This window comes from Loxodonta africana, chromosome 20 (assembly GCF_030014295.1).
Source record: "Loxodonta africana isolate mLoxAfr1 chromosome 20, mLoxAfr1.hap2, whole genome shotgun sequence".
Lineage (NCBI taxonomy): Eukaryota > Metazoa > Chordata > Mammalia > Proboscidea > Elephantidae > Loxodonta > Loxodonta africana.
In genome coordinates, this window is record NC_087361.1 from 37222718 (window position 1) to 37242165 (window position 19448).

A 19448-nucleotide genomic window follows, 5' to 3' on the forward strand; every position below is an offset into this window, starting at 1 on the left:
TTTAGAAATAATAAAACTGACAGAAAGTTCTTTTTTGCATGCTTTATGCCACCTGAGGTTGAGTGCTGCAGTTAATATCATAAAGCTTATAAACATTCCCATCTCAGGCAGCACCCGCTGCCAATGGGCTTAAGAATTTAAACGTTTTTTTCTTAGTAAGAACAGACATGTTTATGTGGGGCAAATATATGGTATGTAATCCCAAACAAGGAAAGAATGGGTGGAAAAAAATCGTAGTATGCCCGTGCTAGGATGTTGGAAGATTTGTGAGTATTATAACTTTCTCATTGTCAATTACATTTATTTTCCTTTCAGCAATTTTGGATTTGGCTTATGAATATTTAAATCTATTGAAGGGTTAATAACGGTGTTGAAATATAATAGTAATGATCGAATTGAATACAATTATGATAATTCCTTAACCTACAATATAATGACAACACCGTAGAAAGAACGTTCATCTTTGAAGGGGTTGTACTTTTCAAAATACAAACATTTGTTTTATTAGTAATGACTGCTTTAAAATTAATAAATAATTATAGTGAGATATTCATAATCTTCAAGTAATTTGAAATTTTTAGATGGCCTAACTTAAGTGAATCAAACAAAAGAAATGATGGCTATATAATAATGATGGTACAAAGAAAGATGTGTATAAGGATTTCAAATTTTGTATATTTGATTCCATATTTTATTCTTTTTACCTAATTTAAAAACAAATCAAAGTTGTATAGCTGTGACCATAAAAAATATTCAGAAAGTAAACTCAAAATTTCAATGTGCTGTTTGTTTCCAAACATCCAGACTAATGCCATATCACTATGTATTGTAAAATAGAATTTGCTATAAGGTAAATCTGCTTTGAATATTATTCCAGGATTTAAATTACTGAAATTACTAAGAGAAGAAACCTTGTGATTTAGTTGCCTTCATTTTATGTGTTTGAAGAAAAGGTATCTGGAAGTGAGGCCAGGTGGTAACTCAGGCCAGTCCTTCAAGAAACCCAATATCTTGGTCAGGAAACAATCACAGGGAACTTACTCATTTACCAAACTAATAAGATACCAAAAATGGCAATATCAGCTATTGATTTGCTATGAGATAGTCAGCTGTCAAGAAGAATGAATATTCCTGTTGCCTGACCAAAGAATTGTCTCACCTGGAAGAAATGCTACCAAACCAAACCGTTGCCATTGAGTCAATTCTGACACATGGTGATCCCATAGGTGTCAAAGTAGAACTGTGTCCCATAGGGTTTTCAATCGTTGATGTTTCAGAAATAGACCACCAGACGTTTCTTCCGAGGCACCTCTGGGTGGTCTCAAACCTCCATCCTTTCAGTTAGCAGAGAGCATGTTAGCCTTTTGCACTAGCCAGGTACCAAATCACAGCCAAAAGTTTGATTCATGTAGTATAGTAACAGTAAAGTGAATTGGTGGTGTTAAGGGCTAGAGACATGAAGTTATTATGATAGCCTGAAGTACACATCTCACCTATGTGAACAAGTCTGCTGTGCCAAATGAAATATTTACTTCAGCTGATTTGAATGCTTCTTTAGACACAGTGGAAAATTTCTAGTCCTTCCACCTCTTTCTAAACTCCCTGGGAAGCAATAATCTTTTGCTAAAATTTTTTTTTTTCTTCAGACAGATTACAGCACAATGTTTGATTATTGTTTTATTTCATTACTTTGTGATACTACCCTGAAGTGGGTTACTACTTTAGATGTCTAACACTTTCCATTAGTCATTCAACACTCATCACACATACGTTGAGAAATCACTACCATGTTCTACACTGTAATAGATTTCGGTTCTAGTCAAAGTCTAATAAAAAGCACATGGAGTCTGATAGTTAGACACACTTGATTCAATCTCCCTCACTCACCAAAAAAAAAGAAAAGAAAAAAAACTCCAGAAATACAAATATAAATAAGATGCCCTCCACCCTGTTTTTGATGATAAATTGAGTAGGAAGGACATATTGAAATAAATAGTAGAAGTGTGGAACAAGTACCACAAAAAGAGAAAGGAGGGAGAGATTAATAAGTGAACACTTCCTGTGTGCTAGACATTTACATAGGGGAATTAACTTAATTCTCACATCAACCCTATGAGATATGCTTTAACACATTGCCTTTTTCAAGTAAGCATACTGAGGCTCAAAAGAGGCTTAATGAAATGTTCGAAGTCCCTGGTTAGGGGATACAAAAAAGGGAGCTCAAACCCAGGTCTATATGACTCTAGTCCATGTTTCCTACTCTCCCAAACTACCCCCAACAACTGCCTTGGGTAACTGGTGAAGGCTTTCTTGAGAGGGTGACAATTCAGCTAGGTATCAAATTATGGCTATGAGTTTATTAGTTGGAAAAAGTGGGCAAAGGCATTCTGGGCTAAGGGAATCACAGACAGAAAATTATGAGAGTGGTCAGGGTATCAGAAACATGGTGCCTCAGTAGAGCAACTAAATCAGAATATCTGAAGGTAGGGCTCCTACTTAGGTATTTTTGTAATTTTATTTTTGGTTTTGGATCCCACATGGATTTAATATCTAGCCAGAAAGCCACAGGTCAAGGGAGAGAACAAATATTTTACTTCCGTCATTTCTCAAGTGATTTCTAATAGAAGCCTAGTGGGACATAACAAAAGTAAGTGTGGAGGAAGGAAAAATATCAAGGAGGAAGACTAGAGAGTTTAGGTAAAAGGAAGGTGCTATAGAGAAAAGCCCAGGTTATGTAATGTGGAAAAGCCCAGGTTAAATACGTGGCTGGCTGCATGAGAGCACTGGTCAACTAGAAGTGAAGAGAGGGATCTAGGGTAGTTAGAAGGAAGAAAATAGCTGAAAAGCCTCACTTCCATTTAGTAGGACCTCATGGACTAGGCGAAAATTTCTAAACCTCTTCACTTAAGAGGATGGAGGAGACTTAGTCAGCTGTGGTGACAAATAGCTCTCTCTGTACATACAAGAACCATTTCATCTACCACCAGAGACAGCTTAAAAACCTCTTGTATTCTTATTAATCAATTCTTAATGGAGAACATTTTGTTCTCTACTGAGAAGCTAATTATGAATATCTCGTTTCTAAAAGTTCACCTAAAGTCTTAACACTAGAAAGGAAGAGAAATGGGTCAGTTTGGTAATGCTAAATTTGGAAACTTAGATACATAGAGTATAGATTTGATTCCATTATGAAAAAAAACAGAATCTGCAGGGATAATGAAGCCATTTATCTCCAAACCAAACGAAGGAAAGTTTAAAGATAAGTGTTTTATTAAACTGATATTTAACAAATTTAGTGCATTGAGAGTCAAGGTAGTTGCTTTATTCTCTTTCTGTAGGATATAATGACTTGGAATCGACTCAATGGCACTGGGTTTGGTTTGGTTGGTTTTTTGTAGGATATAATAACTAAATTTCCAAATAAAGGGGAAGTCAGTCTTCTATCATTTCTCTTAGCCATTTTGCCTCCTGAACTTTCTGTATATTGCTTAGGCACTGTGTTTTGTTCAAGTATAGTTAATCTATTTGGCCCCAAACCTTTTCTACTTGATCACTACAAAATTTGACTAAAAACTTGTGTTACATAAAATAGGAAGGCTAAAATGAATTAATGCTTTGTTTGGAGGAAAGTTTTCAAAGATAAAAATTACTTAGCATTTTAAATTAATTAAACATGGATAACCTGAGCAAGTTATTAGTTCTTCTCTTCTGATATGAGATGCTCTAGAAATTAAAAAGGAAACCCTGGTGGCATAGTGGTTAAGAGCTATGGCTGCTAACAAAAAGGTCGGCAGTCCGAATCCACCAGGAGCTCCTTGGAAACCCTATGAGACAGTTCTACTCTGTTCTTCAGGGTCGCTATGAGTTGGAATTGACTCAGTGGCAAGAGATTTGGTTTGTTTTGGTTAGAAATTAAAAGTAAATCCAATAGGAAATCATATTTTGAAGGAAGAAAAGAAAGTAGCATACCAATTTTGAGGTGAATTTCTAGTAGTAAGGATTGGAGTGACGTGGTGGCTGTGAGCAGTGGAATGGGGCCATTTCTCTGTAATGTAGGTCTCAGCTAAAAGCAAGAATGGAGCTAGGCAGTGGCAAACTTTCTGTTGGACATATTCAGAGTGTGTGAAATAAATTTCCCATACATATTCAAATGAATACAAGATGTAAAAATAGGTCTAAAATTCAAAGTCTGGTCATCTACCCTTGTCCTCCCACTATCCTTGTCCAAGCTACCATCATCTCTTGCCTAGTTTTTTCAGTGGCTTCCTGATCGGTTTTCCTACTTCTTCCCTCGCCCATTTTGTGTTTGAAACATAAAAGCCAGACTAAAGCCAGATCTTGTCACACCTCAGAATCCCTCAATACTAACTAAAATCCTTAAAATGACTTAGAAGGCCCTCCATGATCTGGTTACTCCTGGTTACTCTTTTTCCCCTTCTATTCTGTTCCATTATTTCTCAAACACACCAGAGGCACTCCCACCTCAAGGCTTTTTGCACTAGTATTCCCTCTGCCTGGAATGCTATTTCCTCAGCCAATTCCTTCGCCAACTCCTTCATTTTCTTTGCATTCTTTCTCAAATGTCCCATTTTGCCAAGGCTTTCATGGTCTCTCATACTTTAAATCTCCTTGCATCTTTTGTTCTTTTTTTTTCTCTCAGCACTTATCACTACCTAGTATATTATACTATATATAAAAAAAAAAATACTTAATATATTTTTCTTGTTTATTGTCTGTCATGTCCAGTATGTGTAAATCCTATAAAGGGCAGGGTTTTTTATGGAGCCCTGGTGGTGCAGTGGTTAAAGCACTTGGCTGCTAACCAAAAGGTTGGTGGTTCAAATCCACCAGCTGCTCTGTGGCAAAAAGATGTGGCAGTCTGCATAAAAATTTCCAGGCTTGGAAACCCTATGGGGCAGTTTTACTCTGCCCTACAGGGTTGCTATGAGTCAGCATCGACTAGAGGCCTACGGGTTTGGTTTTGGCGCCCTGGTGGCAAAGTGGTTAAGAGCTTGGCTGCTACCTAAAAGGCTGGCAGTTTGAATCTACCAGCCACTCCTTGGAAACCCTATGGGGCAATTCTGCTCTGTCCTATAGGGTCACTATTGGTCGGAATTGACTGAATGGCAACAGATCTGTTTTTTTTAAAAATACCATGTTACCTTCAGCATATGGAACAATGCCTTGTCCAGAGAAAGTACTCAATAAATACTGTTGAACCGAAGGATGAATGAATAAACCTCTAAATCTTTGGAAAATATCAGTAGAAAACAAATAGGACAGAAATACTAAGTAAATAAATGAAGATAACCTCTGGGTAGTGTTTTGTTTGTTTTTTTGGTGATAACCAAAATTTAAGATAAACGCTTATTTATACTCAACATTTTTTTTAAACAAAATCTTGGGAAATAGTGAATCCAAAATATTATCTGCATTGCATATCCCATATTCAGGATAATGTTATTTGAAGAGCCAAACCAAATGAATTCATCTACATTAAAGGCTGAAAATTACACCCCAGATAAAGAAGCAAAAAGGAATAGTGGAGGAGAAACCTACAGGTTTAGAAGCAGAAAATTTTTCCATAGGATTCCAAGTCATTCTCTAATATCTACGATACCTTGGGCAAAGTATTTCACCTCTATGTGACTATTTTCTTCCCTGTAAATTGGAAAATAAATAAATAATGCCTATGTCCTAAGGGTCTTGGGAAGATTAAATAATGGACATGAGCACCTTGTTCAAGTACCTGGCCCAGAGTAAGCACCAGAGCATGTGAACTTCTCTTCCCTGTTATCACACCCGGTTAGATAAGAGTTAAAATGTATCTCAACAGCCTCGTTCGAAAAAGCAAGGAAGAATACTCTTTAATGCCACAACTATGTGTCATCCTTGTCTAGGAGCATAAATTTGCACAGCGGGTAGTGCAGGAAAACAGCGCATCATCAACTCATCACCTCTCATCATTGCTAGGATCAAATGCAAATGGGAAACAATGCCACTTCAGTCATTGCTGGTGAAAATTAGCATCTGTGACACTAATGGTGTCTCATTTAGTATGCACTTTAGATTAAAAAGAATGGTTTGGGAAAAAGAAAAAAAAAAGCTATTTCCAGAACTGCCATTACTTCAACATTTCCCTTTAAAATAACAGCGGGATTTGAATCTCCTTTATTTAAAGAAAAACCTCAGTTAAAATTTATTAACACAGATCATTAATCCTAGCCCAGTAAAGGCCAAGTTCTAATTACAGTAACCAAGTTTCATTTGTGGGGTGCATTTTTTTTTTCCTATTTTCCAAGTTTCTACCCTATCTCCTAAACTGGAGCATAGGCCTCATATTGCATAGTGATGGTCCTCTCCAAGGATTCGTGTACAACGTTTGCTGTATTGGGGCTCTTCTTAAAACAAAACTCAGAAACGAATTCCAGTTGTATGTACACACACACACACACACACAAACTCTTACACAGTAACAGGCTTGCTAACAAGAGTAATGAAATTATATAACGTTAGGGAATATTTATACTGGAATCAGACTGCACAAAATAGGTTCAAGAAAGTTCACCCACTTTACAAATACTTATTAAGAGCCTATTGTTGTTGTGGAAACCCTGGTGGTGTAGTGGATAAGTGCTATGCCTGCTAAACAAAAGGTCGGCAGTTCGAATCCACCAGGTGTTCCTTGGAAACTCTGTGGGGCAGTTCTACTCTGTCCTATGGGGTTGCTATGAGTCGGAATCGACTTGACTATGATGGGTTTGGTTTTGTGGTGCATTGTTGTTGTTAGTTGCCCTCGAGTTGATTCTGACTCGTGGAGACCGCATGTGTACAAAGTACAACTGCTCCATAGGATTTTCAAGGCTGTGACCTTTCAGAAGCAGGTTGCCAGGCCTTTCTTCCAAGGTGCGTGTGTGTGTGTGTTTGAACCGCCAACCTTTCTGCTAGTAGTGTATCACTTAACTGTTTGTGCCACCCTGCTGCCTACTACATTGAATGTATTATAACAGGTGCGAGAGGGAGGTATGTGGTTATATTTACCTCAATATTAGGACATGGTTTTTTTTGACAGTTTAAACGTTGGAATGTTAAGAAAGTTTTGTTTTGTTTTGTTCCTGTTTTACAATGTTAAGTGTTGAAGCTATGTGAACACCTGGAAGAATTTTGTAGATGGGATTTCTGCATTTAGTAAGAGATAGGGAAAGAGGAACTCTAAATTCCTTTCCAACTTACGGAAGCTATAATCTTCTTGCTCTTAAAGTTATAGTCTCCCTGGTAGCCGTAAAATTTAGCTGTGACTTAAGATGCAAATAGAAATAATATCTCACAGTCCGATTGCTTATAATGGCAGCGGGATAGTTAAGAACACGGGTAGCAGAAGCTGACATGTGTATTTCACATCACAAACTTTTATTATTCCTCTATGACTTTGCTCAAGTTAATTAATCTTCTGTATAGCTTTCTCATCTGTAAAGGAGGCTAAACAAAAATGCTTCTTTCACAGAGATTTTACAAATATTTGTTAATATACAAAAAGCTCTTAACACAGCAACTGGTTTGTAATAAATATAGAAATAATAAATATAGAAGTAACAATAGATAAATATATAAATGTAGAAGTAACTATAGATAAATATATAAATAGAAAATAATAGGAAACAAACAAACTGAAGTGAAATTTTTTAGGAAAAAGTTCTTGTGTTCTATAATTGAAGCATTTATCAAGTACAATAACATCATATTTTATCAAATCTGACTGGGATATACTTAACAGCTTTTAAATCATTATTAGTGATAGGCACTAGTGATAAGAAAACAAAATTCTAGAAGGAAAGTACAGTACCTTATATGTATATTAAATAAGACTATTTTTGATGTATATATCTGAATGTAGAAGAATCCACCCATTAAACCCATTGCTGTCAAGTGGACTCCAACTCATCGAGGCCCTACAGGACAGAGCAGAACTGCTTCATAGAGTTTCCAAGGAGCACCTGGTAGATTCAAACTGCTGACCTTTTGGTTAGCAGCCATAGCACTTAACCAATACACCACCTACTTAAGTAGTATTCATTAAGTTTCTTTCTCAATTTAGAACTCACCTATACACCACAGAGGATTCTGAGACATTTAATTTGCTAGAGTTTATTAACATTACAGTAAATTTAGTGGGTTCCTTCTATAATTACTCTTCAGGACTTTTTCAGTTTCCCTGATGGAGTATCTCTGGTCCCACCCTCTCAAGCTCTCCTATGAATTGCTTATAATAAATTTGAATACTATTGACCTCATTTTCAAGCTATTAGAAAGAGTTCATATCCAAAATAGATGAACAGAGAAATAAAGGGTAAAAAAAGAGGATACATTAATGATAAAATTACAGATGGTACTTTAACGTGTGTTGGATTGATATACATGCTTATTGGTAAGCATGGTGAAGGTAAGGAAACAATAAATAATTTTGGATATGGGACTCTTACATAATCTACGACTACATTTTCTACCTACCAATGTTTTCAACTTTTTTATAGCTGCATGACCCCTTTGAAAATATTAATGACAATGTCTTTCTCCACTGATTTCCTTTTCAAATTACCAGTCTCATGCTTTCCATTCAGGGTAACATTAGGTATAATATGTATTCAGCACTTGGATCAAGTACTAAGATGCCTGAAATATACCCTATGGGAGTTAAAATGGGCTAGGGTTAAAAAAAAAAAAAAAAAAAAAATTTTTTTTTTTTTTTTTTAGGGTTAAATACTATTTCCCTCATTTTCAGTGTTGTCACTCTTTAGCTCCTTTAGCATTTGCAATCAGAAACAAGGAAATTCCTCTCAGAATTTTTGGAAGAGTGCACAGTTCTGGATCAAGAGATGTGAGCTGTCATGTCGTTAATCAGTGCAGACAATGAATCCCTGTACTTCAGACCTATTCTTAGTGGTTCTAGTCTACCGTTCTAGACAGAGACCTGAGGTTTCTTTGCAGCAGAAGAAGGGACTCACACTCCTCATTCTACTAGTGGTTTATTTGTAGGAACATCACTATAACGTCTGTCTTTGCCATCCCTTTTGGGTTCCACTTTTTTTTGCCATAAAATATGCAAAGTCTTTTGTGATTTTTTTCTGCATTAGAAAATGCTCAGTCAATTGGAGTTGTTTCTAAAGATGTTATTATGCTAACTGGAGAAATATCACTATCATATTAAAAGGAAACGATCCAATCCATCTGAATAGAAAACAGCTGCCCTTGCACGCATACATGTACCAAAAAACCCAAACCCATTGCCATTGAGTAGATTCCGACTCATAGTGACCCCACAGGATAGGGTAGAACTGCCCATAGGGTTTCCCCGGTGGGTTTGAACTGCTGACCTTTTGGTTAGCAGCCATAGCTCTTAACCACTATGCCACCAGGGTTTCCTATACAGGTACATATCTCTTTAAATTTGTATAGAATGAAACCATCCACCTAAAGAAAGGGAAGTTGGGAATTCATTCACAACAAAAATTGATATATTTCCAATGTGATTATTTTCTGTGTCTACATCCCAGGTGTGTATTTTATCAAATATATTTTTGATTTTATGCATAATATGGAGTCAATAAGATGAACAATATCTCCTTTATTTTACAGCAGTTTCCACTATTAAGCCAAACGATGGCAGCCTAACATATCATTTTCAAAACAGTTCAATGACGTAAGTATAATAGTAACTCACTACATAATGCAGTCTCTATGAGACATTTTCACATTTATATTTTAAATAGTTCAGGAAATCAGTTACTTCAATTGACTTCTGTCGTTTCAATAAATATTTGTTGCATTTAATCAAGTAAATTTTATGCAAAATTAATCTTAGCTAGAAATGTAAGTGATGTAGAAATTTTTAAATATTTTTTGAAAACTGTTATCTTCTGTTATCATTATACTAAGGAAAGGATAGAAATCATGATATTGGTGTTGGTATGCTATCAAGCTATGTTTTAACTAAAGATGCTTATGTAACTTTTATAAGATTTTTGTATCAGAAATAATTAATAAAGGAGATCATTTATTCTTAATTTACTTCAAAGAAGTCACAAAGTAACTTAATCCAAATATTTGCAAAATATTGACCACTGTTCAATACCACATGAATTCAAAAGTTCACAATTAATTCCCTACTCTTTCTCTCCAAACAGGTGCCAAGCAAATGAAGACCATTAATAGAGACTAGATTGATCTTTTAAAAAGACATCTGGACTCAGCTCTTGCTTATCTATTCATAAATAGATGGCAAATGTGATTTATCTAAGAAACTAAAAAATGGACAATTATTGGAGAAATTTTCTTATCCCAGTATTTCACAAATTGTTTCTTTTATGTCATTAATAAATCTAGCATAGAGTTTTCCATGGCCGAATCTACACCTTGTTATCCCATGTTCTACTTTTTCTTAAAGTGACAATTGTTGAGGCAAAGAATACGATAACGTTCCAAATAGAACCAATTCAACAAATGCATTATGAATTTATGGGACTTTGATGCTTCCCAAAGCACAACTCAACCTTCTCTCTAGTAATATCGTTAGTTCAAGAGCAAGAGTAAGAAAAATACACCTCTCAAACAAGTGATCATACTTTAACTTTCAAAAACGAAAATGTCCCTATTTTAAACAAATACCTCCATTTTATAATGTTCTTATAATGAATGCATTATTTGAGGATAAAATGCATTCAATAGACTTTTAAATAGACATTGACAACCTCACGGTCATTACAAATGTGCAAGGAGATTTAATAATATCAACTTCTCAAAAGAGACCACCAAACTGATTCCCACGAAGCTGATGCTCTGAACTCAAACCTCAGTCACAGATGTAAATAATGACAACATCTATCTTTGCCATTCCTGTGGATTCTGCTTTTTTATTTTTGCCATAAATATAAATAACTGGTATGTAATACCAGTTTTTTCTTGCAGTATACAACAAAATACACACACACACACATACATATATACATACACACATACATATATACTTTTATGTGTATGTATGTATACGCTCACATGCACATACACACAGCTGTTCTATTAAATGGCTTTGTTTTGTTTGACTATGCATAAAATTTCCTTACCTTTGGTTTTTGATGTTTCTCCTTCTCTGAAACGTTGGATGGTTTTCTCTTCAACATTTTGAATTTTGGCTATTTCCAGAGCGAGTGCACTTTCTGTTGTTACAGAAACAACTGAAAACGGTCAACAGTGTGCTCTCTGTGATATACAGCATCAGATAAGTTTCAGCCCAGTGAGCTGCCACTTCCTCTTTGGTAAGGATATGACTTCAACATCTAGAGTTTTTTGTTTTTTCTTACCGTAACTATTTGGTAACTCTTTATTGCCCTGCCACTGCTGTACTGTGTGAGGTGGGTTCTCAAATTGCACTCTTCAACATGTCTGTTGTTATCAAAGGGTCATAACAGTTTAAAAAAAAAAAATTCACTCTTTTAGTTTATATAAAAATAAAAATCAAACCATTTTATGGGTGGAGGGAAGTGAAAACCAAAGCAAAAAATATTAAGAGAATACTCAGAATAATCGATTTTGAGTAACGTCTAAATAACTTAAAAGACGAAATAAACTGGACTTTCAGCAATACTACCAGGCAAAGAATAATGAGTATACTATAGACTGCCAGAAGAATGAATAAATCTGTCTTGGAAGAAGTACAGCCAGAGTACTCCTTAGAAGCGAGGATGGCGAGACCTCGTCTCATGTACTTTGGATGTGTCATTAGGAGAGACCAGTCCCTGGAGAAGGACATCGTGCTTTGTAAAGTACAGGGTCAGCAGAAAAGAGGAAGACCCTCAGCCTAATGCACTGATACAGTGGCTGTAACAATGGGCTCAAACAGAGCAACGATTGTGAGGACCTGACAACATTTTGTTCTGTTACACATGGCGTCTCTATGAGTCAGAACTGACTCGCCTGGCAACAACAACAACAATACCAGTCAACACCAGTCACTATCGAGTTGATTCTGACTCATGGAGGTCCCATTATTTCAGAGTAGAACTGTCCTCCATAGCATTTTCATGGCTATGAGCTTTCAGAAGTAGATCACCAAGCCTTCCTTCTGAGGTGCCTCTGGGTGGGTTCAAACCACTAACCTTTAGATTGTAGCCCAGCGTTTAAACATTTGTGCCTTCCAGGGATTCCTAAACATTACCCATCCTATTTAAAGCATGTATTTATATACTTTCAAAATAAAGCATGAATGAAATTCATCCTGAATAAATATCAGACAGTTACTTCCAAAGTAAATGCACCTGTATATTAAGCAACTTTTTGAATACATGATTGCATTTTACAACCCTAAATACTAAGGACACCAACCAAACAGAATCCTCAATTAACCAGATATCTTCCTGTTGCAAACTAAGATGCCATATACTAATATCTTTCACTCCAATGATGATCCAATGGATCAGTGTGGTACCTTCAAAGGAAGCATCTACAGTGTCTATTTAGAAGGACTATGAGTCAGAATCGACTCGGTGGCACCGGGTTTGGTTTTTGGAAAGACATTTACTGTGGCTTTAGAAGACTTCCCTTATCAGACTAAAGATTTAAAAATTGTTATCATAATGTCAAAATGCAAAATACCCAGAAAGTAAAGACAATAAGATTGAACTTTCCAGTTATATGGGGATTTACCAAAAGGAGACTCTCAGAACATCTGAAACTCTCTTGTTCCACTAAAATAGGCTTGTTAAAGTAGTAAGCCTGGATTTGTTTATAAAATCCCTGGGTTGAAAAGCAGTGGTGCCATATTCCTAGTAGGCAGCTTTTATAGGTGACAAATCAGCAGACTATTTCTCAGTCATTCCTCCCATCTCTAAGCCCCTCCTCCCTGATGGCCAGTTCCAGTGTTAAACTTTCACTAATTTATTTAACAAATATTATTGAGCATCTGTTTTGTTCTAGGCACTCAGAAATTTGTCAATGCATCAAGCATTTTGAAGAGTTAAAAAATGTATAATAGAATTGAAGGAATACACTTGTGAAGGTATGAGTAGTGTCTTTTCCTTACCAAATCTTAAAAGCAGTATTACATTTTCAAAACTCATTGGACTTGTACTTTCAAAATACTGATACAGATGATAACACTAGAAAACTGAGGACTCTGAGGTTGGGTAATTCCCTTGAAGCATGGCTTCTTTAAAACATTCTGTTTAGGGTTTGCCAGAAAAGTGGCTGAAGCAAAAATTTTGTTTCATTTCTCCCAAAGTTGAAAGTCATGAAAGTCTGTATTTCTTAACCATATCATATACTCCCTCGGAGCCCTCATTTCTTTATCTGTGAATAGAAATTTAATTCAGTTGAGGAGTTCAATTAATATGGGAATAATAATACTTGCCCTTACTATACCATATTGGTTTGGGTGGGGTAGAAGGGAGATAAAAAAGGAAATTCATGAAAAGATCTACTTATTACGGTATTATACAACTTATCATCTAAGTAGTGTTTTATGTCAAAAAGATGTTTGTAAATTCTAAAAAACCATGAGATTTAACAAGTTCTGTTTGGATAGTATTTGCTCTATTTTATGTTTTACAATTATAACTAAACAATAGGGCCTATTTATCTTCATGGTGACTGTAGGCTAGATGTGGTTTTAAAAAGTGTTATCATACTAAAGCAGTTTGGATAAAAAATCAGCTTATGGCTTCTAAGCATTCTGTCATCATTCATACTATAAGAAATACTCAGAATGTAAATAAAACTATAATCTTTTCCTTCAAAATTAAAGATGGGAGAAGCAGTTTTCTAATCTGCCCTTATACTCAAGAAAAATAATTTCTGAAAATTAAAAGACAGCTATGACATCTGATGCTCTATTACAATCTAAACATGTGAAGCTCCTTGATCCTCAGAAATCATCAGGTGACCATGTGGTGAATCCTATTATCAATCATCTACTACTTTTGGAATTCTGGGGACACAGAAGAATTTAATGAGTGACCCAGAATGAGACATAAAGTTCAAAAGTCAAAAGTAGACAAAACAGGGACCGGGTGCAGGATGAGTATGGAGCACACTGATCATGATTAAACCACTAGGGACACATGTTGCTCAAGACATGTTTTGAAACAGGGAAATTGCAAAAGAACTAAGTCTCGGTGCTGTGTTTCTGCACATTACCTTGATAGTATTATAACACAGGGTGAAACAAGGTTGAGAAGTTGTGGCATATATATGGGTTACTCTTTCTGCATCATAGATAGTGAGTCAAAATTTTAAAGAGATTATAATCAAATGGCAGATATTGAGGTGTAATTTATGGGAAAGTAAGATGAACCATAAAAGGGTCGTTTAACACAGCAATCTCAGAAATGTTTCGTCCAAGACTAAATGATGGGAGTCAAAAAAGTATAGCTCATGGGATCTGATAACTTTGATTCTGAGATCTTGATTGACTGATGACCTCCACTGACATTTCTCTGCATCCTAACATCAAGCTGACTCACACTTGGAAAAGGTTGAATGTCAAGAATAAAATCAGATAGTAATGTTTGGATCATCTGTAGTCTACAATTTATTTTAAGACATCTATCTTTGTTCAATGGACAAATGAATTTTAAATCCAATCTTTTAGAATGGGAGTAGGATACCCTCACTGTCCTACTCTTTGTGCCTGCTCTAACATGTGGACTTAGTCACAGTAAATCTTATGTTCCTGTGTATTGCTGGGGCAACAATGACCAAGAACTCTTTTAGTAACTATGATCTAAAATACTCCTAATTATATCTCAAATGAATTGCTGGAGGAGGGCAACACAGAGATATCTTTCAAGAAATAAGGGAAATTAAGAGTATATCAGAGTCTAACTCAGAAATTAGTATTTATTGTAAAACAAATGGGCTCAAACATAGCAACGATTGTGAGGATGGGGCAGGATCAGGCATTTCATTCTAGTGTACATAGGGTCACTATGAGTCAGAGCTAACTTGACAGCACCTACTACTACTACTGATAAAATAATCATCTTATATAAAAAGAATGGATAGCATTCCATACAGATCTGCAAAATTTTAGTTGCCCATGATAAAGAAAAGAAGGAGTCCATCATAAAGTCAACTGAACCTTGGTAGTTCTCTTCCTCTCCTGCAGAGCAGGCATCTCTCTACAGCATGGAGAAGGGAGATTTTTAGAAATAACTCCAACGGAGCTGTTGTGTTCCTGCCTGCTTATGGCTTGGTGAAAGAGGAGATCCTACATTCTCCGTCCAAATCCTAACTCTACACAGGATTTCTGTAGCAAATACTCACTGGGGTCTCCAGCAGCTCTGTTTAGTGTGATACTCATGAATCCAGGTGATGGTTTAAAATTCATATGGAAGCATAGGGAGAGTTGGTCATTGTACCCTCCTCTAGCTATCTTGTACATTCTTACCATATGATGGCAAAAACACCTTATCGTTTCGATTGGGGGTTATAGAGGAAGGTGGGATAGATATTCCCTCAGGCCTGTGGTAGAGTTAAGGGGGTGAGGCGGGGGGAGGCTTCTCTGTGGACCTTTACACTTCCTAACTCTCTGAAGTCGTTAACCCATCCCATCTCTGGAGTCCATACTTAACTAGTCTTTTTGTGTAAGGGACACACTCCCCTTTATAAGTCCTTCAAGTCCCTTCAAATGTTTTACAAATTAAATAGTCTTTTTTAAAAAAAAGTTACCTTCAAGTCGATTTCAACTCACAGCCGCCCTAGAGGACAGAGTGGAACTGCCCCATAGAGTTTCCAAGGAGGAGCTGGTGGATTTGAATTGCTGACATTTCCGCTAGCAGCTGAGCTCTTAACCATTGAGCCATCAGGGCTCCTAAATAGCCTTAGACAGTGGCTTTTTTGCTTTACCCAGTGCACTGCTCTAGGGGAGAGATGATCTCAAGTTTTTAGGAGAAGAACGGAGGAAGAAGAAATCTGACCCTACCATCAGGGAACAGAAAGAAGATGGGAGCTGTTGAGGTTTGTTTTTCCCAGCAAGGCCTGAAATTAAGCATATATATCACGATGATTCATTTCTTCCAAACCTATATCAAGCCTACATGAGAAATTAATATTTCTTTGATAAATTTCTCCTTGAGATATGGAATATTCTATAAGTTTCATTATAGAATTCTCATATATTCGGTAACAAGGAAGAAAGTGATGCCCAAACACTTCTACTAAATGTTTAGGAAGGTGGAGGAAGGATCTTAACTCACTTTGCCCATCATAGAAAAAGGAAAGTAACAGTGGTAAATAATTGTTAGAATCGTTTTAAGCTGTTGCACTCAAGAAAGAAAGAACCTCACTAAACTTTGAGCATCTTAATTCTCTTGATAAAATAATCTGTCTTGTAGAGATGGATGCATCAGGCAATTTTAGCTGGATTTTAGTAAACAAAAGATTTGTCTAACTATTTTCTTTTGATGCTAAGCCCTATAAATCAACCTTCTAATGGTTTGTCTCCTTGTGCTCTGTCTATTGAAGGAGAATGAATTCTTCATATGGACACCAGGTACTTAGAACCTGGCAACTTCTATTTCTCATTATAAATTAATAAATTTCCATGATGGTTAAATAGATTATACTCGCAAAGATAGATATACTCTTGGTGTGCTGAAAACCTCATGCTTCTGAGCCAGAGAGTTGCTGGTCAGGCCTAGAAACTTTGGGAAGCCTCTTGGAAGGAAGTCTGGCCCCTGCAACATTATTTCTTTTTCTGAATTTCTGAAGAAATAATAATGCAGCCCATTATTTCATTAAGTTACTTGTGGAAGAAATAGAGAATTGGGATTAATAGAAAGGAATCATCTAAGAAGAATATTGAACCTAAAGAATCATACAGAAAAAAAAATACCTTGAAAGAGAAAAAAAAAAAAAAACTTTAGATCACATCTATGCAGTATAAGATGTTTGAAGATACGATACTATGAAGATACTGAGTACAACAAAAAATAAAGAGTACCAGTTCAAAAGTTACTGGAGAAATTAGGAGAGCTGATAAACTTCAGAATAATGCAAATTACCCAGAATACTTGAAAAAATTGTAAATATTTATTTTCTAAGTGGTTGCCATAGCAATTAAAGATGAAACACAATTTTGTCCATTCGTGATTATAAGACAATATTCGTGGAGTAATCTTATCATTTTCTAGGGTAATAATATTAACAATAATTATTATTATTATTGAGTACTTATTATATGCTGGGCATTGCATTGTGTGCTTTATATAATACATTCTTCATGTAATCCGTATAATCTCTCAATAAGCTAGTACTGTTGTTTTCATCAACTTCCAGGTGAGGAAACCAAAGTTTTGAGAAGTTAGGTAATGTGCCCAGGTAGCACAGCTAGAAAGGCATAGAGTCAAGGCTAAATCCACAGTTTCAGCTTGTAGCCTTCACTCTGTATCATAGCTATGCCATGGCATATCAAAGCGGGGCATAGAATGGGAGTGAATTATTTGGCTGTTGGTGTTATGGAGTATAAGTAGGGCACGCTAAGCTTCTGGTTGCTGACTGGAAAAAGAATTTGTCTGATTATTAGGTGTGTATTAAAATTGAAACCAACAGGTCTGCAATCATTCAGAAACGTCGTCTATATGACTCACCACTTCAAGGGCAAACCTGCTTACACTTTGTTTCCCTTTGTCTCCAACCCAAGCACCTTTTTGTAATTGTTTTTGCCCCTCAATGCTACCTTTGATAATCATTTTCTCTAATCTCACCCTTATTAAAAATAGGTGGAGGTAATAAGGAAAGGAGCACAAATTAGACTTGCTTCATATTTTATGAAATTCCCTAGGTTGGAATCTCCCCAGGGGTAGCTTTTGATTAAGCAGTAAACTGGTATTATCTATGAAGTCACTACCATAAACACATTACAATTTCTCTTTGATCTGGAGCTGTATAGCTACGCAATTTCTGGGTCTAAGAAGTTCTTATTATATTTTCTGTTTTCTACTTCATTGACTTTTTATTTTACTTTCTGAGAAAATTCAGTTACTTTTTCTACTAATTATTCTATGGAATATTTTAACTGTAATATTTCCGATTTACAAAAAAGCTCTTTCTGGTTGTTCCTTTTTTATAACATTCTGTTCTTAATTCTTGGAAAGGCAGTAAAATGTAATGGTTAAGAGGGTAGACTTTAACCAGATACCTGGATTCAAATCCTGGCTCTACCATTTACCAGAGCAATCTTGGCAAGTTACTTAGCCTTTCTATAATATGGACATAAATGTAGTGCCCACCTCAATGGATTGCTCTGAGGATTAAATGAGGCACTACTACAAAATTATTAGCATAAAAGTGCTCAGCACGTACTAAACACTAGATAAGGACTAAATAACAATGAATATGTTCTCTTATCTCTATATCATTTTTAGAATTTTCCTTCTGTTTCCTTCATTGTCTTTGTTTCTGACTTCTTTCTTCTGCTTTCTTTGATCTCTGTCTTTTATCTTGTAGGCTTTCTTCAAATGTGTAGTGACTTTGTTGTTGATTCACCACTAAGCATAGTATAAAAAACCTGACTAGAAGCTTTGTACAGGTGGGTTGGTGGGGGGCAGGTAGTGCTTGTCAGGTGACCAGGCTGTATGGAAGTCATTTTAATTGGAAGACCCCAAATGGCAGCTTCTGAAGTTCTTTTCTCTCAGGCCATCAGGTTCTGCAGGAAATAATCCTCTCATCCTCTGCTGGGATGGGGGATGGGAGTGGGAGTGGAAATGCTGAGGCTCCCGGGAGCTTTGCTGAGCAGACTGACTCACTTCATTGCAGCATCCTTTTCTCCTGGTTGTGAGATTGCCATGTGCTCCAATCCTCCACTTGCTTTCCAATGTCCAATCTTCTTCCCAATCTCTTTGTGTCTGTGGGTTCGTGTCTTTTCATAAATGTATGTGGGTAATACACTATATTTAAGCATAGTCCAGTTTTGCCAACTACATTTTTGCACATTTCTGTAACCTCTGACTCTCTACTTTAAGCATGCCCTTTAAAATATTTGTATCATTTTGTCTCATTTCATTTGTTAAGGTCCCAATTACACGGAACATGTAGCTAATTACATAAAAATTATCACTATCAGCCTTATCTTACACTTTTTAAGATTGACTAAGAACACATCTTCCAGCATGTCATAGTAGGAAGGAGGTCAGACACAAACATGAAGCTTTTCCATGGAAGTCCATTCTTACATTTAAGTAAAGTAATTGTCATCTCTCCACATTTTCAGGTATTTGTCACAAACATAGAAATATGGGGTAATGTGGAAGAGATTACCTTCTTTATTCTTTATAGATGTTGTTGTTGTTGTCGTTAGGTGCTGTCAGGTCAATTCCCACTCATAACAGAAGGATAACACTGCCCGGTCCTGGGCCATCCTCCCAATCGTTGTTATGCTTGAGAACAACCATTGTTGCAGC

At 36.2% G+C, this 19448-nt stretch overlaps 1 protein-coding gene across 1 annotated transcript in view; it reads right to left on the reverse strand.

The window, feature by feature from the left end:
- The window catches only part of SAMSN1 (SAM domain, SH3 domain and nuclear localization signals 1), a 59982-nt gene extending 48707 nt beyond the window's left edge, over window positions 1-11275 (reverse strand). Inside the window, exon 1 of the mRNA XM_010590359.3 lies at window positions 11118-11275. Within this exon, the coding sequence (XP_010588661.1) occupies window positions 11118-11174 (57 nt within the window). The 5' untranslated portion in view covers window positions 11175-11275. The remainder of the gene's footprint in view (window positions 1-11117) is intronic.
- Between the last annotated feature and the right edge of the window lie 8173 nt (window positions 11276-19448).